This window comes from Sinohyriopsis cumingii, chromosome 12, assembly GCF_028554795.1.
Source record: "Sinohyriopsis cumingii isolate HCF-2022 chromosome 12, ASM2855479v2, whole genome shotgun sequence".
NCBI classification, from domain to species: Eukaryota; Metazoa; Mollusca; class Bivalvia; order Unionida; family Unionidae; genus Sinohyriopsis; species Sinohyriopsis cumingii.
The window spans coordinates 128,993,170-129,020,836 of record NC_142972.1 but is presented as its reverse complement, the minus strand read 5'-3'; the positions used below and the strand labels follow the sequence as shown (position 1 = coordinate 129,020,836).

At 35.3% G+C, this 27,667-nt stretch overlaps 1 protein-coding gene across 1 annotated transcript in view; it reads left to right on the top strand.

Annotated features, from left to right (window-relative positions):
• The first annotated feature begins 417 nt into the window (after nucleotides 1-417).
• Nucleotides 418-27,667, top strand: part of LOC149787443 (furin-like) — a 67,625-nt gene continuing 40,375 nt past the window's right edge. Inside the window, exons 1-5 of the mRNA XM_089978059.1 lie at nucleotides 418-1,116; nucleotides 1,642-1,749; nucleotides 11,397-11,489; nucleotides 11,829-11,963; nucleotides 16,045-16,127. Of these exons, the coding sequence (XP_089834185.1) occupies nucleotides 880-1,116; nucleotides 1,642-1,749; nucleotides 11,397-11,489; nucleotides 11,829-11,963; nucleotides 16,045-16,127 (656 nt within the window). The 5' untranslated portion in view covers nucleotides 418-879. The remainder of the gene's footprint in view (nucleotides 1,117-1,641; nucleotides 1,750-11,396; nucleotides 11,490-11,828; nucleotides 11,964-16,044; nucleotides 16,128-27,667) is intronic.

The following is a 27,667-nucleotide window of genomic DNA, read 5'->3' as shown; positions in this document are numbered from 1 at the left end:
GATACTAGGTGTGGTATTGTGCGAAAGAGATAAATACCTGGAACCTATCACTTGATGAAATTACACCTACTAGAGTCTACATGAGTTTGGCACTGACTTAACCTGATCAACACAATATATAGATACTCCGATGTACAATTTATAAATTGTTGACTGATCGAATTTTATATAATTACGAAGATCTTATAACGTGTTCTTGCTAATGTGGACTACTTTACTGTGTTTTGTGTGGGTGGGTGAGTGGATTGGAATGACCGCCAGTATTTGAGAGAAAACAAATTCATTATTATTTAAAAATTTAGATCGCTTTTAGCCGTATGAAGGTTTTCTTTGTGTGTTCATCGCAAATATACCTTATAGACAGAACATTGCCAGGATATTAGGGTTCCACGTTGATTTGAAAATAATAATAACTCGATCCAAGGTGTCGCAATGGTGTACACATGTTATGCAGTGGACTATATCTTCAATGATACGTCCCGACATTCTTAGAAAAACTGGGATTCATAAAATGGGTTGTCTAATGATAAAGTCTGTACTAAAAAGATATATGACAACGAAAGCGATTTGCTGGTGTACATCAAGAAGCAGAGGAGTACAATTTCAATTACGTATGCCTGAGTCTCATCAGACATTAGTCAAGAACAATATCTCCACAAAACATAAGCGGGGGAAGTGGTCGAAATAGTATGCTAGTATTTCTTTTCATCTCTTGAGCAATTGAGCTTTTATCGACTTCCTTAAGGCAACATAAATTATTCAAACATTATCAAATTTCACTTGTGGTAGTTATGTGTTTGATCTATAAATGATAACATATGTGATGATGACATCATATAATTGATAACAAGAGATGTATATATATGATCAAAAGGATTGATGTCATCACTGTTCATATATACACCATGTAGTATAATTAGTATTGATCCGACCTATGTCAATTTCACAATGAAGAGCTTCTTCATATCCATTCTGGCCATATTGACAACTTCCTCATCGTCAGATGGACGAAAACTTCACACCAACGAATTTGTATTTCAGATCGAAGAAAAGAACCTTTATAGTGTTTTCAACAGTTTATCAGGAAGTAAACTTAACCTAACACTATTAAAACATGTGAGTACACTCTCCATCTTTACCCTGATATATATATATATATATATATATATATATATATATATATATATATATATATATATGTACAGACATATATTCATGCATATATATTCACTGATTTGCAATATATATATATATATATATATAGAGAGAGAGAGAGAGAGAGAGAATGGCATCTAATATAATCAATGATGTGAGATGTACAATTCGTTCTTAGCAGGAATAGATCCCTACAGCCTAACTCTCTTGCACCGCTGCCCTGACCCGTTAGGTCGTGCGCCTATCCGCAAATAAAGGATGGAACAAGTACGAAGGGCGCATGAACTCACTCCTTAGGACATAGAGAGAAAAATTATAGACACAAATACAAGAAATGCACAACGGTCAAAAATGCAGAAAGAATGGATGAATGAATGTCATACTTTTTATGGAAAACGCATGAGACATTAATTATTACCGAATTATATTATAGAAAATATATTATTTATGTATTGATCAGAGGAAAACAAACATCCTGATTTTCAGATTGTGTCCGACTTCTATCTGTTTGAGAAAAGGGACTATCCAAAGGTAAATGATGAACCGATAGACAGCTCGTTTCAGCGGGAGGTGAAAGTGGTCCTCAATGAACAGGTAAATCTTCGTTGAACACAGCATTTATGTGTAAAACGCTCCAAACTTGTTCAGTCTTATTCCGAAAAACAGGGACAGGCATATGTAGAGTCTCTCTCTCTCTCTCTCTCTCTCTCTCTCTCTCGTGTGACCCACTCCGGTGTCCTAGTGGTTAATGAAATTTTATTCTTAGACAGGAAAAGTAGCTCTGATAAGGATATGCAGCTAAAATTTTGGTTTCAATCTCTAATTACATTTTAAACTAGCATTTTAATCAAATGAAACCTTTTTATGTTAAATGGCTTTACTTTCCATAGCTTCAGATACAGATCTTATGTACTGATCCTCTTTCGGACAAGAAGACCATTCCCGAGTTTTTTTGTGGTGTTTCTGTAAAAAATCAATTAACGAGATATATATCAGTGTACCAAGAATTATAAGACTAAAACTGTATTAGCCATTTAAATCAAATCACTATTAGTTCCTTTGCATTAGTGGTGACAGTTACAACAATGTGATTATTTTTATTTTTTGGGGTATTATGCAGGCTCTATTTTTTTACCAACTGTTATAAAATGTCTAGAAAATAGTTTTTTAATAATCATATAGCTAATAATTTGTTTATTACTCAATGAAGAACGTGCAATTAATTAAGCTTTATCGTTTATATAAAACCCTGCAACATTACAAAATTTAAAGTGTGACTTTATATGTTGTGACTTTTTGTCCGACATATAACACATAAGAGTGAAAATTCAAATTGTAACTTTTTGTCATGCGACTTTCTGTCCCATAAACTCAACCAACTATGCATTGATAGATGATTTAGAATGAGCAAGACCTTGGTAGAATGCGAAAAGCGGTTATATAATTGCTGGCCTTCCTGCCGGAAAACGTTTGAATCAGGAATGGTGACGATGCATCTTTTCCGTTAAACTCAAACTCAGTGATGATACTTGGGTTCTTTTTCTTGACTTTTTCTTGCACAAGTTAAGATAAACTTTCTTTCTGTATCTCAGCATTCTGCGCACTTTGACAATCAAAACGAGATAGCTTAACCAAGACGAAAACAGTATGGTTATATGCGAGATGGGTTCCGTGATAATAATAAAAAGATAAATATTTGATTTCAAATTGAATAAACGTTTTCTGCATATAAATGATACCGTAACCTTCCCTTCTGACAATACATTCGATTTTTGATGCATGTGATGTTTTAACTCCAAGAGGCTCGATTCATTTCCAGATTTTGGTACCGATTGATGAAAATTGTAAGGCAATAGGGAGCAAACTATGGATGGTTTAAATGAAAGTTTATAAACTTACAGTAATGCAACAGCCTGGAAACAACAAATTGCAACTGCATGATCGCTGTCATGTAATTAACTCTTTATATCTGTACGATGGCGTTATTAACTCTTTATATCTGTACGATGGTGTCTTTAACTCATTATATCTGTACGATGGCGTCTTTAACTCTTTATATCTTTACGATGGCGTCATTAACTCTTTATATCTGTACGATGGCGTCATTAACTCTTTACATCTTTACGATGGCGTCATTAACTCTTTACATCTGTACGATGGCGTCTTTAACTCTTTATATCTGTACGAGGGCGTCTTTAACTCTTTATATCTGTACGATGGCGTCTTTAACTCTTTATATCTGTACGAGGGCGTCTTTAACTCTTTATATCTGTACGATGGCGTCAAAGTGCTATTCGTCAGTATTATGGCATTAGTTTCGTCCCAGAATGCGCGAATGAATATTTTGATGCAACAAAAAAACAATTTGGGTAGAATAGTCACCTCGTGGTAAATTCCGTCAACGTTTCTGCCATTTCATTACAACAAAACCTTTGGGACCGACCTAAACACGGAAGAAACCAAAACATGTCTGAACCCCCTGTTATTTATGACTAATATTCCTTTTGGGGTGGCTAAAGTGCACCTTTGTCTAGGATTCAGCTCCAATGATTTTGTGTTACACCACATGTGTAAGACGCAAAGTGGTAGCTGTCTGTTCCATCGGGTGTCATTAAGCTAATTGTTTGGGTTTTGGACATTGTCACAATAACATACTAGTCAATTCAACTGACAACAAATATAACAAGAATCGTAGAAAATGTGATAACAATAGGCCATTTGGTTTGTTATACCATTATGTCCAAACTAACTTGAGTAATTGACTCCAGCTGTTCAAAGGGCCGCTTTGCCTATGACGTCACAGTATGGTCACTATTTGTTCAAAAGGACATTTGGAATGTGCACATATCGTATGTTACTTCTCTCCAGTAAATATTGTTACTTTTTTCTGATTAAAATTATCAAGCTAGATTCATTACGAAGATTGTGTGAATAACGGAATAGCTTTTATGCTTATTGTTGACGATAAACTCTGTACCGCCTAGTTGAAAGTTATAAATATTTACAAACGCAACGATTTTCTGGTAAAAACAAAGTTCGTGTATATTTAAACATCTGTATTAAGTACGAAAACAAACTTGTAATAGAACTGGATAAAAGGTCAAGGACTACATGCTTCAAATTGTATATATGTTGCAAGTACTTTAAACAATGATCCTGAGAAACCTAATGCCTAGCCAAACGACTGACTTAACCTAATGCCTAGCCAAACGACTGACTTAACCTAATGCCTAGCCAAACGACTAACTTAACCTAATGCCTAGCTAAACGACTGACTTAACCTAATGCCTAGCCAAACGACTGACTTGTTACTTTTAATATATTAAAACTGACATTTTATTAATTACAAACAGGCAAACTGATTTTCCTTTCTAAATGTGTCTGTTAATAAACATGATAAATTTAATTTCTGTTCTCCTTGAGTCGTGGTAAACAAGTCTGATAAACGTTAAAATATAACCAAGGTACAGTATACAGTAAAAATGGAATATAAAAGAGTAGATGTATTGAATATAATATTAATACCTTTTCATAACGATTTTGTTGTTTTGCCTGACCCACTGGGTATAATGTGTTAGGGATATATGTATTGTATATTAATTTATAATATAATTTTTTAATTTGTTCGGGTTTATGACGTTTACATTTGAGTTCAATAATTCAGTCGCTTGCTTGTGTTATAGTAACAGTACACGTACAATATGTATCGACTTTTCATTCATAAACCAAGGCCGATTGCTTAGGTCAAGAACTGTTTCGGTGACTTACTCCATGCTTTCTTTTGAATGGAAGACACTAACTATCGCATGATACTAGGAACGCATTCGTCCTGCAGACCTATCATGCACAACATAATTGTTAATTGGCACAATAAAATGAGAAGTTTAGCTTGTGACTTTTAAGTTATTTTTCAATAAAATGATTTAAATTGTTCGATAATCTTCTAGTTATTCAGATTTTGTTTAAAAACTACTTATGTCACCAGTATGTGCTAACGTTTTTCAATGCTAACAAAATTGAATACTGCTTACAGCTTGAATTTCACCTACTGCACGCTCGTAATGGGATTTAATAATCCTTACTCTCAATGATTAAAATATTACTCTCTTCTAGATCACGTGTCGGACCTCATGTTATTTGATAAGAATTCAATACTCTTTGTACTCCTATGCTAGTAAACAAAGTGTTTGATGTCTGATGATAAATGCGATAGATAATAACAAGCAAACGGATATTACGATAAGTTTAAATATATTATTTGATAAAAACCATTTGATTTTTATTGCGTGATACTTAAAATTATAAATTATTTATAGCTTGCTGACGGCGAAGCTTAACCAGATAAGGTTAAATATATAAATCAATGATAAATAGGTCATTAGTTATTTTCATAGTGTTGATTAATTATTATACTATTGTACGTATATTTATCAAATATGTTAAAGAAAGCGTTATAATATAAATCGTTCTTTTTCTTTTTTAGAGGAGGTGTTCTGTATAATTAATTTCTATTGCGTGTTTTAATTTAGTTCGTTACTGAGGGTAAAATTCTGACCTACCTGTTAATTTCGTAAGATGCTTACCTCAATTTACGTTCAAGGCCTAGCCTTATATTCAGTATAGAAAGTTTTAGAAGCGAACTTTTGATTAACATCCTTATCATTTCATTGTGTATTAGTGTAATGTATATATATTATTTTTTGTTAATTTCATGACTGAAAATTGTAGTAATTGTGTATAGTTGAATTTTTGTATGCGGGTATGAGTTCTATTTTAATATATTAAGAGTGTATATTGCGTTGGATCTATAAGTACGTGCGTACGTATGTGTTTACAATTGTTAATAATAATAATAATAATAATAATAATAACAACAACAATAATAATTATAATAATAATACCTGTTTACTGTTTGGGGCAGTTTCTCTTGGGCTAGAGTGTTCGTAGAAAAATTAACTAATTTCCCATTGGATAGGTTAGGTCAGATGGGTTCGTTTACTATGTGGGGTATTTATGAAATGTCACTTAACTAATAGTAGCAACATGCATTTTCACCCATTATGATTGCAGATAATTCCGTGGAGCTGCGCAATTTTGTCCTATTTCTTATGTTCGTGCTGTAACATCAGTCTCCAGACTATTCAAAATGTTGTTTATATATTATTTTGAGAGGAAACGTTTGTTTAGATCATTCACTGACACTACAGACTGCTTCTTCGACTAAAGTAGTTTTTCCTGGACTATTGTGAATTATTTAAATGAGTTTGGACAATGCAATTTTCATACATCCGGACTGTTAGTGCATTAGAGGGTACACAATTCATTTAGAACACTCCATTCTTTTTGGACTTGAATAGAACTTTATGGATTATTTTTTATTCAATTTATAATACTGTAAATTCCTTTTACATTTTCATTTTATAATTTTGATAATTAAATTATTGGTTAAGTTGTCAAAACTGGTTTTGCTTCTTGATGTTACTTATTTTATGACCAGAGAGTAATAACACTTAGGTTTTTATATAAGAGACTACTGTCAATGATTACTTAGGTTTTTATATAAGAGACTCTACCGTCAATGATTCCTTAGGTTTTTATATAAGAGACTACTGTCAATGATTACTTCTGAAAGCTGCTCATTTTTTATAGTTTAACTTGTAGTATTATTCCTGTTAAGTTACACATCTTTCTTTCTTTAGGTGCAAGCGTTTTAGATGTTCCTGTAAACATGCGTAATATCTTAAATTCACTTATGACATTTTTATGTTCTACTGACCACTCCTCGATTGGTTTAAGGTCTGTAAAATGTTGAACTCAAAAGAAAACACACAGTTTTAATCTTGAAAACGATACTGAAATCAACAATTCAACAGTTTAAGAAAGATTATTATTTGGTATAAGACTAAAGTAACTGTTTTAATTGAGGGGTTTGACAATTGCAATGGGTATTACAGCTATAGATGTAATGATTGTGGACGATGTTAAACAAAAAAATGTTGCGAACATTTTGTTCAAGCTGCCCATGAAGGCAGTTACATCATTGCCTGTAATAACTGGCCGTGTACTAACCTGGTTTGGAAAAGAATTGTAACGGATTGTTTTTCTTGGCTGTCATTTACTTATTCTACCATTCCAGGATTGCTGTTCGCAGTTTTAATCACAGGTTTACAAACGGCTTAACAAGTGTTTTCCAAGACAAGAATATTTTATTTCTAAAAATACATTAAGCCAGTTCAGGTAACCACAGTAATGATTACAATTTGTTGCTTTTAGCGTCTTTATCTTTGTCATTCCAATCAGGTGCAGTTGCAATTAAATTCATTTAACCATTTGCGTATTTCATGTCTATGTAAAACGTCTTCCGTACCGATGATTATCTTTTGATATTGTATAGACTGTTTATGATCTGTTGGAATCATATATTGTACCACATCGGTATTTTTACCAGTGTTCATTCAAAATTTATGGCTATCGGATGACTTTTTCAAGTGGTTGCTGTAACCAACAACACTGCCAGCTTTCATCACCATAGCAATTAACAATATTATGATACAATCACCATCAATAGAGTGAAGTATAATGTTTGAACCTGACGTATATTGGTGATTTCTTATTTCAGTTCTTTCATCTAAATAATAATTAGATAACCCTAACATAACCCTAGCCCTAACCTGACATATTGGTGATTTCTTATTGCAGGTTTTTCATCTAAATAACAGTCTTCTTCTCGCAAAAGAATTTTTTCAAAGAACATTGTAACAGTGTATTGAAGTGTAGACAGATTGTGTAATACATGTTCTGTTCTAAATAGGAACACCTAAAATAAATGGGAACACCTAAAGTACATATCAAATAAGGACATATTAATTTGATCATCCTGTTCCTATTTATGTTAGATTTGTGCGATCCTGCTAAAAGAAACACGGTCATCCTATTTATGTTAGATTTGTGCGATCCTGCTAAAAGCAACACCGTCATCCTATTTATGTTAGACTTGTGCGATCCTGCTAAAAGCAACACCGTCATCCTATTTATGTTAGACTTGTGCGATCCTGCTAAAAGCAACACCGTCATCCTATTTATGTTAGATTTGTGCGATCCTGCTAAAAGAAACACGGTCATCCTATTTATGTTAGATTTGTGCGATCCTGCTAAAAGAAACACCGTCATCCTATTTATGTTAGACTTGTGCGATCCTGCTAAAAGCAACACCGTCATCCTATTTATGTTAGATTTGTGCGATCCTGCTAAAAGAAACACGGTCATCCTATTTATGTTAGACTTGTGCGATCCTGCTAAAAGAAACACCGTCATCCTATTTATGTTAGACTTGTGCGATCCTGCTAAAAGCAACACCGTCATCCTATTTATGTTAGATTTGTGCGATCCTGCTAAAAGCAACACCGTCATCCTATTTATGTTAGATTTGTGCGATCCTGCTAAAAGCAACACGGTCATCCTATTTATGTTAGACTTGTGCGATCCTGCTAAAAGAAACACCGTCATCCTATTTATGTTAGATTTGTGCGATCCTGCCAAAAGAAACACCGTCATCCTATTTATGTTAGACTTGTGCTAAAAGAAACATGGTCATCCGATTTCATAACTTGTTCTGATTAAGTTAACTTTACCAGCCGAGTATTTACTCAATATTCATAAGTACCTGCTCTATTGGTATAAAACCCGAAGTGAATATTTAACACATCGGCAGGTGTATTCAGGTGTATGCTCCCCAAAGCCCTAATTTATGTAACGTTTGATGCTTTTCAGGATTATTAATAATCAAGCAGGCGTTTGTTTCCTGAACGTACCTCAGGTAATAACTTGGTGAAGTGATAACGCTTGTTATAACTTCTTTTCCAGCTTCTTTGTTTTTGTTATATTAGTCTGTTATTGCAATCCTCAACTTCTATTTTATATTTTCTGAGTTCCTTCCACATACTCTTGGTGTATTTTTCTTTTTCAAATGTGAAACAATTATTGTAAACGCCATTTTATTTCGTCATTTGTATTCTAATAGATCATTGGCAATGATTGTTTATATGTGTTTTTATGATATTTTGGATTTTACGAACGGTTCATAGATTAGTGAACCATCTTAAAATTGTCTATAACGTTTTATTTCACAATGCATCATTTGCCTTCCTCCATGTTGCAGTTATCACTCATCTTCGTTTTATAAACAGAGTTTTTTTATGAAAAGGTTTGACATTAAACTACACTGGTTCAAGCTAATGGTACCTCTTACACTGATCCAGTAATAATCTGCGTAGTAGGAAGGATGATGACGTCTGTCTTGTATGTTTTATGGCACAGATCGCCTCAATAAAGTTGTACATATAGTTTAAGAAAATGTTTGGGCTTTTCATCCTTCCTACAGCTAAAGGCTTTCATAGAATCTCTTCTGTATTTGTGTTTAGTTATTTGTAATAGGCACACAGCACAAATGATCTTATGATAGCACACACGTAAGGTGTGATGTGAAGGTTTGTGAAGAAGCATCCTACTTTTATATGTGCGGAAATATCTCACGCACTATGTCAGGTCTTAATTTTTCTGCTGTTTTAAGTGAAGCCAAAAGGTCCTTTGAGGTCTTTAGCCTCACCTCGATGGGAGACATTAGTGGGAACCATGGGCGAAAATAATCGCAACTCTTTACCAACTAACAAGAACAGAAATAAACCAGGTTGCATCAACAACAAATCTGTAATGTCATAAAGAAAACTTACATTGGATCAACAAGAAAGGATGCATCTTATCGATTTTATAGACAAATCCTGGAGCGTCGGAAAGCCTCTCTTATGGAACAGTAGCAAATGAGGTGCTCAATTCAGCAACTAATACAAGAATGAGCTGAACCAGTCAGAAAACGTGCAGACCTTACTGCGGGTAAAATGTCAATATTCTATGGTCATCCACCTCTTATTAACACCGAAATTGCCTACATAGGGATCTTTACCAATATCACGATTGCCATGACGCCTGGATGTGTTAGAAAATACATAGCAGTGACCTATAAAATGCTGTATATAAATAGTCGATTGTCCTACTTTAGAAAAGCCCAGCAAAGATGGAATTCAACTGTAGAAGATATGGATATTCAGGAAACATGACAATGCCATATCACAGTGCAGAAACCGTCCAATTTAAATTTCATATCGTCTTCTATTTGAAGGCTTATTTTAGCCCGTAAACTGCCTAGGAGAAATTGTATGCCGTAATTTTTTGAGCAATTTATATGGAACGCAGCTCAAAGCACACGATCTAGAAATTTCGTCACCTTTATAAGCATATAAGATTATGACTTGGAATTATTTTCTACAAAAAAAATATGATATCAAAATTGTTTTGGTCATATTTATAGGATTTGTATGAAGATATACTATATTGATGGCGGATGTGTTATATTATTATGTAATAATGGATTATTATGTAATAATGGATTATTATATAATTTGATAACAAGGAAGCTCTGTCAGCTAGGGTCTGTGTTTTAATTTAATCACGGTCTCCTGTTTTTCATCTGTTCCAAATGATATGATGGCATAACATTTTATACTCATATTCTGTAAATTAATCGTGCAATACTTATCTCCCCTACTTTGGAGTGCCTCTTGATTGCCTTCTTTCTATGGCACTATTCAGCTCGCTTACTATCTAAATCGAACTGAACGGAGACAAGCATGTTTTTCTGTGCAACGTCTGAAAATGTGTGCAACCAATCAAAGAATATAATCTCCATCCTGTCACGTGTGTGTCTATGTGTTTCTATATACTTCCATCTGCCCATATGTGGTCCATTTATTTTACCAAGCAAAATGCGTAATGTTATGGATTGATTAACATTTTAAACTGATTTTATGAAACTTATCGATCTTCGAATAAGTGTCTACTTGGATTAAGATCTTATAATACCTGCCATGGGGTTGTAGGTTTGTCACGTGACCTTTAAATATAAATATATGTGTGAAGCTGAATTTTCTTTAGTTACGAATGAAGCTCATTTGAGTTCCGACAAAGCACCCTGACTTACTTCTAACAAAGAACTATTATACCTGAATAGGGTAATGTTTTGAATAAGAGCTAGGACCAGAGTAGAAAGTCTAAATTCTTGTAACGAGTCGTAGATCTAAGACACTGTTCTGCAACCGTCCTAGAACGTCTTAAACGCTTCATGAATGTGATGCATGCGATTCCTTAACAATATCTACACTATTTAAATGCAAATGGTCCTTTTCCAGGTCAAGTTTTTCAGGCAAGAGGTTATGCACACCCGAGGAAATTATCTACAGGGAAAACAAATTCCAGGCCCAAGTAGAATACAACGAGAAACAGTGAGTGAAATGTTCGTTTAATTATCGCTTTCTTTGAGGCAAAGTTTATTTAAAATGTGTGCGATTTTAACAGCCGAGACACCGGACAAAATGTCATGACAAAGACAAATTACTTTGACATCGTATGCATGAATACGTATCTTTGTCATACAATGGAGCCTGCCTGAATCTGAAAAGTGGTCTCTGATGGCATGCTGTCCTTTAATACATATTTTAAAACTATCAAATATGAATTAAATGTTATGGTTTCTTGTAATAGGTGTTCTGGCGAAAGAGGTGATCTTAGTAAGGATTTTAATCTCGTTACAAAAATAACATTTCATGTTTTCTATTCTCTAGAAAACGGAAAGCTTCCTTTATAAACTACTTGGGGTGGATAAAGTATGGAACAAAGGTTACTATGGAAACAATGTAATCGTAGCTGTAGTGGACTGTGGCGTCGATATGAAGCATGATGACCTGCGGCCAAACGTAGTAAGTGTAATCATTTCTCAAGGATGACAGTTTACCGGAATATGATAAAGCACATTAGGTTCTAGAATACTGCATTGTTTCAAGAAACTGAATGCAAGTTTATCAAGCCAATACTAAATTGCCGAACTCTCTCTCTCTCTCTCTCTCTCTCTCTCTCTCTCTCTCTCTCTAGATGAATGAAACTGAAGTCATTCTGATCACCTTACAAAGACTTTCGCATTCATATCCTTGACCTAAGAAACAACAAGCATCAGCAACACCAATATTAAATGCAAACAAATTAGTATGAAAGGTAGGCGCCACTCTCTGCAGTTTTCTCTCATTGCACCAAAACGTCACAGACAAGGCTGCATATCTGGAGCAAAGACGCATCAACTCGTTTTCGCACCATTCTTCATGTTCATGCCACTAAAACACTTGTATGTTTCTTGGTAATTTCGATACTTGACCACTGTACTTCACTTCTATCATGATTCGTTTCAATATATATATATGGATCCAGCAAAGGATCACGTTTGTCAGGGATTGATTACGGTAAATGCAAAAAAACGACAACAAAGAGTGCAAAACTAGGATCTCGCTAGCCTGGGCGCTTTCATGAGACTTTTTGAAAGGCAAATGCAAAACATAGAACAGACAAACAAATAAAACACAAAAACCATTGTGTTTCCAAAACTTTACATGGTTGTTTCTACAGGAATTAAACCTTTAAATGTATTATGTTTCAACTAGTTTAGTGTATTAGTTGAGGTATCGTCACCATTCTACTAGATGGGGCAATTATCTAGATGCAAGAAGGAAAAAATTGGAACGTATACACGAACACGACATAACATGCAGAACTGAAAGGGTGTTAGATCAAACCAAAGGTAGATCGTGCCATACGAAGTTGATAATATAAGGAATACAAATCACATTTCGAATAGCAGACCTTTCAAGTGCACTGGATCCAGCAAGGTATAACGTGTGTCAGGGATTGGTTAAGATAAATGCAATAAACAGACAACGAACAGTGCAAAACTAGTATCCAACTGTCCTGAGTGCTTAAGACTCTTAACGAGTCTTTTTCAAAGGCAAATACAAAATATAGACAACAAATATATATATATATATATATATATACATATATATATATATATATATATATATATATATATATATATATATATATATATATATATATATATATATATATATATATAGTTATGTATATATTTGATTTAATTTATATTAGATTAGATTTAATTGTTTGTTTGTTAGTTTTACATTTTTATATTCCATTCCATGCTATTTTAATGTTGTAATGTAATTTTATTTACCGGATTTGATATTTTCCAGAAATTCAGTTCAGTTTTTCGAAAACCTGATATTAGAACTTTGTATCTAAAACGAACCTAGTTCCTAACCTATTTCATGACTTTAAATAAACAAGTTGTTTTAAAACTTTATTCTTTCTTAGTGTGGGATTCATATAGCGAAATCGAGGCTAAACTAGGAGCACGTGACTTTAGACATGTAAATAGCTTCTACCTTGTTCTCGAAACATGTAGCAATTATTTCAAAATACCGCTTTTTACCGGAAGGTTCACCCTTATCCGGGCGTCTGTTTTGCGCAGTAGCCAGATTTAATAGTGAGGTTTTAAGAAATAATTTAAATTGGGCCTTTGAACACTTAGAAGTCAAAGTGTTTCTTACTGTTGTGACCATTTGGAGTTTAATTTTAATTTTTCTTCAAATTATTTGAATTCTAAGAAATTATTTTTCCCTGGAAATACTTGTACTCGGAATTAATTCTTGGACAAAGATAGTTATTGAAATTTTAAGAATTCAAAAACCGGAATATTATTTTCTGATGTTCAAAAAAGAACTGCTGACACTTCAGTACTATACTGACTAAGGCATACGTCATCGCCTTCCATTTTGGATTTCGTCGGAACTCGGACTTAGATTTCAATATAACATGTTATTAGTAGGACTTCTAACTTTAAGAATTTTTATTATTCTTGGATCATTTTCGGATTTGATTCTTAAAACCATAATTTGTTTCATTTATACCTTGTTTTTCTAGGGAAATAGATTATTTGCTGAATTTTACAAAGCTTGTTGTCTTCACTTATTTCTTGTTACTGTTTATGAGAGCCTAAACACGTAATATATATATATATATATATATATATATATATATATATATATATATATATATATATATATATATATATATATATATATATATATATATATATATTTGGCTTTTTTTATTTTTTAATTTATTTACCACTTAAACTTCAAGAAGTTTGAAAACACCGCTGCTTGGATTGTCCTTACATTACCAAGAACCGTGAATCGTCCCCCTCTTTCGGTACCCTTCACTGACTATTGATTCGTTCCAAAATCAAATGTAAAATCTCTTTCTGCTGCATTTCGTTGAATACCTTCAGTCCCAACCTCCCTCACGTATGCATCCCTTCTAGAAACTAAAGCTCTTCTTCCGACGCTCGTGTTGTCATGTTTCCTACTGTTACAACAAAATCCTTCAGACAAGTGGCGAAGTTTCAAAGATTGGAAACATGCGATCTATACAAAAGATATTCTCTATTTGCCATTGCAGTATTATGAATTAATAAAGATAAAGATCTCAAGAAATTTCGAAAAGGATTTCAAACTGTGCAACAAGATATCAAACTGTACAACAAAATATCAAACTGTACAACAACCATTTAGAAGAATGTATTAGCCATTTTATAAATATATTGTCAGAAGTTAACGACGTCGATTTGCTTTTATATCTGCCAACAAACATTGTGGGCTATTATTTTATAGCGTTATCCATGTAGACAGACTGCGAAGAGGTCTTTTTTCGGTTTTCTTGTAATAAATGATATTCTAGTTAACAGCTTTGAATAAAGGTTGGCATATATGTTATTTCCGTCGCAAAGTAAATTTGAATCAAACTATGTTTGCGGCTTTTATTTCTCTTAATTTGATTCATGCGAATAGATCTGATAAACATATACACGCGCTTTCCTTATCACAGGAATGATGTATATTATTTGGGAAACTGTAGTTTGCAAATTCACTGTTACTAAAGCTGGTTTCTTTTCGTTCAATCCATGTAAGCACGATAACTTTAGTTCTGTTGAATTCAATAGTTATTCAGTAATTTCGGTATATGTATTCACTTACTCCCAAAGAGATGTTTGTTAACTAGAGTATAAATAGCTGCAAATACTGAAAAATTCTGCATTTTATCTTGTTGTACTTGTTATGGGGTTTAACACCATTTTTCAGCACAAGATAGGCTATACATGGCGGCCAACATAAATGGTGGAGGAAGAACCCGGGAAAACCCCGGAAAGAACCACCGACCCACGAAAACGTACTATCAAGCTTTCTCACTTACCCACATTGGCCGAGTCCGAGACTCAAACCCACGCAGAAAGAGGTGAGATGTCAGTGATCCATAACGGTGAGCACTTTAGACCACTCGGCTACTGGGGGCCCATTTCTGCTTCGTATTTAATTTTCTCACGATAGCTTAAGTTCCATCAGGCTCCATGTATCAATTTACGGATCGGCAGTTTAAAGGTCGAGGTCATTATTAACCAAAAATAGTTTTCCTGTGAATTTAAACTTTACCAAATAGCTAAATCGATAAACTAAAGAATCATTAATTAATCAACTAATTAATTTTTTGAAACAATTCCAGGAAACGGATTTCATTCCAATTTTGTTTTGTCTCTTCACCTGCCTTAAGAAGAAAACACCGTTAATTAGAGTACTGACAACTTTGAAGTAAATGTCACTATGCCAAAACCATATTTTACTTTAGTAATTAATTTTGCAACAACTACTTGTGTGCGATGAATGCCATATTGCAATACAATTTGGTACTAGTGTTCCACACAACGTAATGACTACGTTGTTCATTCTTATTAATATCAATCTAACACGCATGATACATCATCCGGCTGATTTTGTGTCCTTCATTTTTAATAAATATATTCGTTCAAGAACTAATGACTTTAATATTGCTTGCAGTGCAATATTTTATTTATTTATTTATTTATTTAATTTTTTTCAGGTACCGCATCTATCGTATGACTACATAGACTGGAAAGAGGATGCTAATCCCCCAATCGACTATCAAGATTCGGATTACTTAGAGTAAGGTGATTTAATTTTATTAGCAGATATATCTCCAACAACCTACAATATATTTTGTCGAACTTAATGAAAGAAGATATAATTGCTATGTGAATCCCTTCTGTAATATTCGGTCACCATCCAGATAATACATGTATTTAATATGATAAATGTTTTACAAGATCGTTAATTTTGCTTCACGTCTTTTCTTTTTTGAGTTTAGTTATATGTATACATAATGAGTGCGGATACATACATACGAATGAGTAGATGGCTGATGACAAAGCTGTGCTACAAGTTAAATTGTAAGATCCGGATTATTTATTTTATATATGCTTTGTTCCGATACAAAGAAATAAAACATGCATGATTGGCTCAGATGTTCAAATTCTAAAGCATGATTGGCTTAAATACTCAAGTTCTAATGAATGATTGGCTTAAATATTCAAACTCTAATGAATGATTGGCTTAAATATTCAAATTCTAGCTCTTCCCACAGCCATCTGCTAATTGCTAGACCGTTTTCCTCACTACTTTATGACAACAATACCACCGTGTCCTAGACATTACGACTAGATGAAAACGAAAACCACCATGTCCTAGACATGGTTTCTGGAAGAAAGCAAAAAATGTCAAAACGGAAACAAAACTGCTAGGCCCTTTCACTGTGATTGGATTTGCAGTGAAATAGTCCAGAACTCTCACGTACCTTGCTACTGAAACACTAACATGCTGACGTGATATTTGAAACATGACCTTGCATGAAACTCTGTGTGTGTGTGTGTGTGTATGATTTGGATTTTTAACGTATCTTTAACAATTTTTTAACTCATATCGCTACGATGTCTGCAGTGTGGCAGTTTATAGTGATGTCTAGCACTGGGGCATCATGCCGCAGACATATAGTATGATGTTCCACCCAGTCACATTATCCTGACACCAGACCGACCAGTCCTAACACTAACCTCTTAATGCTGAGCGCCTAGCGAGGCATCTGTTAATACCATTGTTATAAGTCTCTGGTATGACTCGGCCGGGGTTCGAACCCACGACCTCCCGCTTCCGAGGTGGACGCTCTAACCACTAGGCCACCGGAGTGGTGCATGAAACTGAGATGGTAACACGACATAATTGTGGTACCCCAAACTCGCCAAACGAAATGGAACTAAGAAATAAAAGACTTTTCATTTAGGAAGTTTGTTGATTGGAGTTGACTAATAAAACAAACTTAAAGAGTATGATGATTACACCGTTTTGTGTACATGTGGTCGGACTATTAAATAGATTTGCACCAACATACTAAAACAATAATAAATATAAAAGTATGAACTGGTAAATTACGGATCAACTCAAAACAGGATAGGAATTATAATAAGTTCAGGCGACGATGTAAACCAAACAAAACAGACGAGAGAGTCTTATAGCGAGAGCAAATGTATCATGGCTTATAATCTGATTAATTCAGCGAATGACTCATCGATTACCATAAATTCCAACTATTCCCATTTACTTGCATACCATAAACACCTCCCTGTATCTCTCCCGTTTTAACATACACGTGATCACTCGGACGAATTTAGTGCAAACAATGTTTTACCACAATTAGTCCACAAATGATCGTGTTATTGTGTTCATTCAGATACATTTATACATGCCTAAAAGATAATGGATTTGAATTGACTGTTTTAAATGGTAACCTGGCCATCCAGTACTAAATATATATTCATTTTTCAAACACTAGTATTTGCTAGCATCACCATTTTCTTCTTTTTTGTTGTTGATGTTTTATAAGTGGATACCTGGTTCCGCGTTGGTCAACTAAAGACCGTACCATTTAGTATATTACACTCAATACTTCTCGAATCAAGCTATATGCAACGGATGTTACTGTAATAATTCTTACCACATACGTTACTCGTTTATTTGTGCTTCTCTTGCTCATTCGAAGACGTACTTGGTTGCTTCACTCGAAATCCCTAGATATATTGTTTGGCCGACCTTTCATTGTCACCTTTCTCTATTGCCTTGTTTGAATATTTTTGAGTTCAGTTTCACTCAATATCACAACACTCTTCAGTAATCTGGAAAAATCAAGAGTTTTATTCATAAAACGCATATTTTCCGTTATTTCTGATTCATTCTCTCGTTATGTCCATTTCTGTATTTGTTCTTCACGTAGTTTTAAGCAGGTTGATTCATCGGTAATCCTATCGTACTGGAAACAAATGTTTCCATTTCATGGTCCTGGTTACCACATCGGTAATCCTATCGTACTGGAAACAAATGTTTCCATTCCATGGTCCTGGTTACCACATCGGTAATCCTATCGTACTGGAAACAAATGTTTCCATTTCATGGTCCTGGTTACCACATCGGTAATCCTATCGTACTGGAAACAAATGTTTCCATTTCATAGTCCTGGTTACCACATTATACCATTTAAGCCGCTGTTATGAGTGCATTGTTAAATCCTAAATCCTATGAAAGAATACATGGATACAGTGGACAATGATCCAGTAATTTCTGAAAGTCACGTGGTATCCAAAACTTCTTTCCAAACAATGTCAACTATATAGCATAGTAAAAGTATTTACTAGTTATTAGCTCTTGAGATCAACTTCATCGGTTTTTCATTCATGATGCCTTGCTCGGTTCTCTTTGCCGTAACCCATACAAATACCTGCAAATATTTGTATGTAGTGAAAATGGTGTAGTAATTTAAGTTGAAAGGTTCATCGTTTTCACGTTGTTAGCATCATCTTTCACTTTCGTGGTAAACAACGCAGAGAAAAAACTACCAAGGAAAATCATAAATATTTGGGCTGAGATCCGGTGTATAAACTTGCTCAGATTTCACGTTGCTGGGTGTGTGAGTAATACAGTGCTGTGTTCGAAATGAGGTATTTATCTCCTTGAGGTATCTCCTCCTTCTGCTGCTTAGTATGAGTTACCACTTAAGGCAAACGTCTTTTGTCTGTTTTATCTTATCTTCTATTCATTTTTAATGCATCTGTAGCTATTGTAAACATTTCTTCCCAGTCAGTCAAATTATGTCTAATTCGCTTCATTGTTTTGGTCTACTTTTTAATTGTTACACTGCACTATACTTATATCACTGAGTACTTCATGATCGACATACTCTTTTGCAACAGTTGCTTTCTGGGAGGGTGTTAACTATATGATTGCTATAATTTTGCTAGTTCCTTCCTTCCAGTAGAACGTGTGAAATCCTAAATCAGCCTTCTGCTCTCTTGATCGATCTGTGTGATTTTCATATTCAAATCTCTTTTTAACTTCTGCAACTATGATTGGATAAAGACATATTTCCCAAGAGATTATTATTTTTCTGTTTGGTTTGGTTTTCTTTATCTTATTCATTTAATTTGTGTAAAATCTCCAAGTTGTCAATCAGCAGAACTCTTTTTATTGATTATTGTAACGGGCTTTAAACCGAATGGATCTTGGACCGAGTGCAAACACTGAATACAATGTATGAAAATAAAAAGGTGTATGAAATAAAAATAAAGCTATACGACAACGAAATAAACACGTATACTCTAACGATGATTTACCAAGCACACTGACAATTCAATAGACACAGGACTCAAAACATGATCAAAAACACTCGTCGAACGATACGAAACTACCGCTGAATACAAAATACAAAAGGTTATCTAATTGCAAGTGATAGAATTAAAGACTAACTTATGATTGTCACGACAGAATTTTCACTTTCTACAAACTAGAAAAGAGTATGAAGGAGATATGTAACTGCTGTAGAAGTTGTCAAATTAAACCATACCATAAGAAGTTAGACTTTAAAATGCATTAAAATAGATTGAAGAGCTAACATAAGGCATAAGCAAAGACCCCGAAGGAAACGACTTAACAAAGTAAATAAGCACAAATAATTGGACGTCTAACATAGTTTGCGAGAAGTTTCAGGGAAAAAAAAACAATTGGACAAATCGTTTTAAAATTGTGCGAAATGAAACGTGAAAGGCTGAAACAACTGTTCAAAGAAAACTACCGAACAATAGCAGCTACAGTGATAGTGATCGCAATGACAACAGAAGCAGTTGCTCTATCTATAGCATTTTTGCTAAGAACTTAGAAATATTTCCTCTTCTCCAGCCTCAACTTTACCTGCTTCAAATCAATCGTTGTTTGAAATGATTTAATAAAGGCTTGACAATTTCCCGATTATTTGTTTGTATCGGTGTTACTGTTCGGTTCCTTTTTGAACACGTGCACTGTACTAGTAGCTTTGTTACTCTCATTTTTGGTTAGAGGTGTAAATGAACCAGCTACAAGAGTTGCCGCTATGTAACCTATTTTCAAACAAAATCACACCCTTTCCAACAGCTATGAATATCAGGCTAAATTGTTTATTTTATAACATAGTCTTCCTTGTGCTTTTTGAGAGATGTCGTTTCATCTATTTTTCTTTATGGGGTGTTTGTTGTTTGGGGGTTTGGGGTTGTTGTTTTCTGGTGTTTTTTATGTTAATAAAGTATACTGTTATCACACTTCGTTATAACCACACCATGTTTCTCTTTACCACATCAAAGAGTCTTAAAGAACTATCAGACACTAAATCATCATTGTCCTTATTCTCTGCATAATTTAATCACTTTCTCTTCATCTTTGTCTTATACAGTTGTTGTCGTACTGTCACGGTCTGTTTATCACCATTTGGAATACCTCTTTTGGTTGATGGTTGGATTTAATGCCAGCTTAAAAGTGTCACTGGATTCCGGTAATTTGTCGCTGTATTTGTTTAGACCATCCATTTTCATAACCATGGCACTAGGTAGCGAATATGCACCTTTACTACCAACACGATAATCCGGCATCACTTTTGAAGTTGTTACGCACTGTTGGAATTTGATAATGGTAATTGCGTCTGCAGGTCTTCTTTGTCAGAAATTTATTTCATTTCATCAGTTTGTAATGTCCTCCAGTATTCAAGGGTACCTGTCTCATATAGATATTTGCGTTTGTACGATGCTAACACAACAGCTATACGGGCTTTTTGAAGCAATGAAGTAGAGTTTGATATTCTTCTTGCCCACTATCCATCAGATACTAGGGTTTTCTTTTGATGTATATCCAGCCATGCCGTGAAATACATTTGATATTGTTGCAGATCGAATTAAATTGTTTTATGTCAATCTCGTTGTTGTTTGATTTGAATACATCATCATCAGGTAGAAATATTTTATATTTCAACAGAAGCCTTCTTATCGGGAAATAATAACGAAATTTGTATTCTGATTTAGCGAAATCTAGAACGGCACCAAGTACAGTTCCTGGAACACTTTTGTACGATAAATACTATTACACAACCAGCAGCAGAGAGGGCGAACAACCTCTAAATGGTTCACCCGTATTTTCGCAAAATACGCCTTTCTGGGAGATCGCAAAAAAAAAACGCGATATCCAGCGTAAGACAACTCCGTCGATGACAAATTGGCTTACCCGATTGTCGCTGTTGTTTTTTTTCTTTGCGATACATCGAAGGAAAAACGCGATAGTGTCGGTGCCAATTTGGAGGCGCGCCCTCTCTGCTGCTATTGTCCATAAATTGTATCAAGACCGACTCGATATCGTGCTCGAGGATCGTGTAAATTTATTGTTATAAATCCATGTGGAGTTAACTGAGCCAGACTAAATAAATTTCTAAATTTAATTATGTCCATATCACCGCTGCACCAGGTCTGATGAATATTTCGTAACGTGTGAGTATCAACTCCGTTAAACACCGCAAGAATATTACATTTATCTCTGATCACTTTAGGATTTTGTGTATACCGCTGGGTTACATAAATCACATCGGTGTTTTTGTGTCTTCCGCGTGAGAATATTCTAGCAGGATTTGATTGTTTATCAAGCATTACATCATCGTACACGACTAAATTGTTAATAAACCCATCAATGGAATCAACACTCGGCGCTTCATCGATATCAGTGATAAACTCGATAATATCATCACCGTTTTCATTTAACGATTTTGCATTTTCATTAAAATCCTTAAGTACATCATAGCACCGCTGGTCATCTACAGACGGAGCTACCAAATACAACTTATCCCACCTGAGCCATCTCATTATCAAATTAAGTAAAAGTTGTGTTTTACCACTTTCAGATGGTCCTATAATAATCATACGGACAGAATTTGGTAGCACTGCATGATGCTTGACTGGTTCTTGTTTTCGTGTTGCAGAAAAATCAATTACATTCATAGTATATAAAAAGAATATGGATTTATATTGTGTGAAATGCAGGACACGTACCCCAACAGGTGATCTAACAACTATTACAACAAAAAATAACAGATCAGCGGTTACGGGTAAGTGTGAACGATGCGATACAAAAAAATTTTAATTTATTCCGCTGACAAGTCAGTGCAGTCGGGTTTTAAAAAAAAACAAAAAGAGGAGGTGATATTGCAGCAAAATTAGGAAAATTACCAGGGACTCCGTGGGCTAAATACCCAGGAGAAAAACATCTTCCAGGATATAATTACTGTGGCCCTGGGAGCCGACTTGATATCAGACTTGACAACCAAGACCAACCAAAACTGGGCGAGGAACCAATAAACGCTATTGATAAAGCGTGTCATGCTCATGATGTAGCTTATAAAAGTAAGGATCTGCAGCAGCGACATCTCGCAGATGTAAAATTAATTCATGCACTAAATTCCATCACTGATAAATTTTTCAAGGAAAGGTTAGCTAGTTCGTTAATAAAATCCGCAATGAAAGGTAAATTAGCACTAGGTGCTGGTAATTTATAAATGGAATCGATTTATTATTCCCCAAGAGAATACTGGAAGGGTACCGCAGCCATTAGTAAACTCGCCGAAGCAGCAAAAGTTACGTGTGTTACTGCTAAAAAATGGTTATCCAAACAGGCAATATGGCAAATTTACCTACCACCGCCTAAGCAAATTCACTTTGCACATTTCAATGTCAGTGTTCCTAATGAAGTTCATCAAGCTGATATATTATTTTTACCACATGATTCTATTAAAATCCAAAGACGTCAAATAACACACAAGTACGCGCTAACTGTAGTTGACGTTGCAAGTAGATATAAAGAAGCAGAACCGTTGTCAACAAAGACAGCAACTGAAGTAGCTTCTGCGTTTAAACGAATTTATCAACGTGGACCCTTGCAATGGCCACAGCTGTTACAAGTTGATCCTGGCAAAGAATTTCAGGATGCAGTATCATCGCTGATGAAACAACATAACGTCACCATCAGACGAGGGCATATTTAAATTCACCGTTATCAGGCAATTGTTGAACGATTTAATCGAACACTTGCTGAGCGGTTATTTGGATATCAATACGCGAAGGAATTCATTCAAGACAAGAGATCTCGTAAATGGGTTGCAAGATTACCAAATGTGATAAACTGCATTAAATAATGAAATAACTCGAACAACCAACATGAAACCCATTAGCGCAGTCACAAAAAAAGCATATACCCGTACAACGACGTGATTTTTCAACACAGCCAGTGCTGGGCAATGACACTGTGAGATATTTATATGAGCCCGGTGAACTTGAAGGTGGTGAAAAAAGAGCGACTGATCCTATTTGGAGTATTACCACACACAAGATATCTAACATAACAAGATCCTCGGGTAGACCAGCAATCTACAGACTGGATTCAACTGCTCCTCAACGTGGATTTACACGTGAACAATTACAAGTAATTCCCGAGGACACACAATTACCGCCCAAATCACTTAACTAGCACCCCGACGTCGATTACATTCAAGACAGGTCAACATCACATTTTCTCGTGTATGACCGCGACTGTTATCTTTTCTATCTACGGTAAATTGTCTTGGATTATTACTCGAGTACTGCCAAAACATTACACAATTACAGCTCGCACAGTGATTATTCTGCTGTGGTTTCAGCGCGTTAATAAATTCAATGTCAAGATCAAAGTCGTGATTATTTTTTTTTGTCACTTTGTTTATAACCAGCCAATTTTTTTCTTATTATATCGTCGTTGCACTTGTCATTGTCGCTAATTTTATCGGTCATTGACTCATCTAAGATAATCCTTCGCAGTTGTGATATTCCTTGTGATGAGTGAATTGTTATCGCATATCCTAGCGTCCACGGGGAATTATCAGCGCGTAGAGCATCCTCAACAATATTGACATCAACTGCGACAATATCATTCAACACAAGATTCTGTTTCCTCCTTGACTGTCCTGGTATATCAACGTCAATATTCTGTAACAGCGAATCAACTGGTCGATAACACAGCGGCACTGGCAGCGTTGGGAATTTCTCTTTGTGTAACTGAAACAACCGCTGTTGAAGTGTGTCTCTGACTATCTTTCTACTTGCCACTATTAAATCGTTTGGTCTCCATGTTTCTCAAAAGTCGTTCATAGAAGTTTCTAAAATTATTTTACGCGCTATTTCACGTTGAATTTTGTTCGGTTGCAGTCTGATTAATTTCTTGAACTCGTTTAATTCTGCATCAAGAGATCTATAATCATCAGTTATCTCCGAGTAATAATCAACAAAACTCTTCAACCAATCGTGTGGAGATGGCCCAACAAACGGCGGTGGTTGACCGTGATCGCCGCACATTATCACAGCTGTATTTTTCAATAACAACCAATCGAGAAATGTTTTTAATATTTCCAACGACACTGTGTACACTTCGTCCCAAATAATGATCTTTGGAATATATTTCTCTCCCATTCGATCTGGAGTCAACACACCGCCGCTGTATTTAAAAAAGCTGTGATAAGTACAAGAATTTACTCCTCGTTGTTTCATCTTCCTGGCAAGTCTGTGTGTTGGTGTTAGCACAATCATATCATCGCGTTTCTGTCGAAATAATTCGATTACCCGAGTTGTCTTACCAAACCCTCCCGGCCCGTTCAAATAAACCGTTTTGTGTCTGGATACTGGATCATACACGGATGGCTCCGACGACAATTCTGATAATTCTGATTTGCGATAACTATCTTTAACCGTAAACATCTGAGGATTCACAATAACAATGTAGCATTTCCTTTTTTATTCTCCACGAACTCCATGATTCATTCGTGTTTGTGAAACGAGCCAATAATTCTGAATATCTTTTATCGATATAAAATGAATCCGTAGCAACTCTAACTGCGGTGTGAGGAAATCTATTTATCATCGATAACAAATTTATAGAAACATAAGCTAGCATCGAAGATCTTAAATGTGTATACTGAGGAGATTCTCCATCAATGTAACTAACAAGTGTGCCCAACCGTGTTCCGTCAGACAAGTAGTAAGCATCTTCTCGATTACAAAATATATTTCTCGCAGCGGCATCAGCAATTATAAAATCTAATTCAACATCATCCATAATCAATCTTGCGTGATGCCGTTTATGATCATATGCACCACCCTGAGTAAATTTACCGATTATTCTTCTACCGAGATCCTTTGCTGTTTTTTCACTGTTGCTGAGTTTAATCAACAACAATGATATCAGCAGAAACGTTTGGACATTCCCGTGCATATTCTTCGATGACTTCATCGAGACTGATACGCTCCGTTGTTGGTAACCAAACCGAAGTCTGCTTCCGATATGATATAATCGCTTCACTGACCGTCAACGATATCAATACGCGGTTCTCTATCATATATAGTAATAACACTATTGGTGCCCAACGTTCCTCCGAGAAGTGTCTGCCAAACCAAACATAACAGCACGGATGAAGATTCTTAGCGAATTCAAACGACACCACACGAGCGAATCCTGTCAGGGGGAAATCGGGTAATGGACCATTAATTGATACTCTTACCATCTCATGGCAAGGATGACCAAATCTTTTAAAGTATTCGTTACACTCGCCCATCCCGAGAAAACTTCCCGGATAACATGCGACCATGTCCACGGAAATGACATACTTGTGGTCATATTCGGTATTCCACAAACAGCCATTTCCATATTCAATACAACTTAACTGTACATCTTCAAGGAACTCAGCGCGTGTTGGTCTCCATGAATTTCTCTCTCTCTCTCTCGCGGCGTGGGCAGCAAGTGACGAAACTGTAAAACAATTAGTTAATAATTGCTCAGTATTTTCTGAATATTTTTCCGATAGTTTTCTCATTTCTTCATGCAGAGATTCTTTACGATATAATTCACAGTTAGATCTTACAAATTGATCATACTCGCCATCTTCGGAACTTTTAAACAACCACACTGACACGGGATCGTTTTTGCTTATCCGGCTGATAGCATCGAACATTCCACCCAAAGAGTTCTCTGACGTGTAATATCTCACAACACGATCTCGTGGAAATATTGTTACTGCACTGGTCCAAACATGAGCGTTATGGTCGATAATTTCAATTGGTGTTCCCTTTCCTTTATTCGCTGATTCATATAAGACCTCTCCCGTTAACGTTTTTACTACCATTGGAAATTTTAATTTACTTGATAACTTAGCGACATCGTTTATTGACGCTCCTGTATCCTTAACCGATTCAGCCCACTTCGCTATTTTTTCACGTCGCAGATCAGTTAAACCGTTTCCACGCTTCGCATTTATAAAATATTCCATTACTCGCTCGGCTACACAATTCATCTTCGAAAATCTCTTCGGGCAAGATCATTAATGTTAGGTTTGTCATTTAACTGATAAATTCCATAAATAAACGCGGTCACAGGATACGCTCGAACGTAATATGATTTGTCAATCCCAGTTAACATTCCTGGTTTGGAATCTTTACTTAACACAGCGGTTTTTCCATTAGCAAGGACAGGGTCACGTTTGTCACGGATAATCCACGTATCGGAATCCGCCTGCGCAATAAACTTTATTCTGAAAAGATATTTCTGATTGAGGTAATCGATAATCGTTTTCGCTCGTGTATCGTTTATTGTAGCATCAGTGACAGAGTCGTCGTGTGTAATTTTGAATGTAGACCACACGTGAGATGTTCCATCATCACGAAATTCTTTTTTGGCATCCCTGATAATATCAATCAGATCAGTCAGAGCTCGCCTTCGCGAGTCAGGGGTTAGTTTGTCAAGATCGAATCTAGAAGCTTTCCAGGGCTTGATTCTGGATAATCTCTCAAACTCATCCATATATAATTAAGACAAACATTTAAATAAAAACTATTATATACAATGTCTCAAACAAGAAATCGGTGCAAGTGGCTTAAGGTAGGATCTGTGACTCCATGTGGTAAATCCTGTGTAAAAGAATTCAGCTGGCAACATTCATAATGTGTTCGTAATGGTAGTTTAGTCCAGTACCCTGCTTATGATGTGGTGTCGGAGTCCGAGGAAAGACACAGTTGTGTGCGAGTTGCATTGGTAAACGGTAGAGACGGCTGAAGCGTTATTATGATAAAAAGAAACCCGACTCTGTCCTTGACAAAATCAGGGGTAGAGTTATAGCGTGTGAAGAGGATTATTTAAATATGTTTTCAGACAAATTATAATTTAAACAAATGATATTATTGTATAAAATGAACCTAGAATTTGTCAGACATCCCATCATCAAGGATTATGAAGCGTCTCGT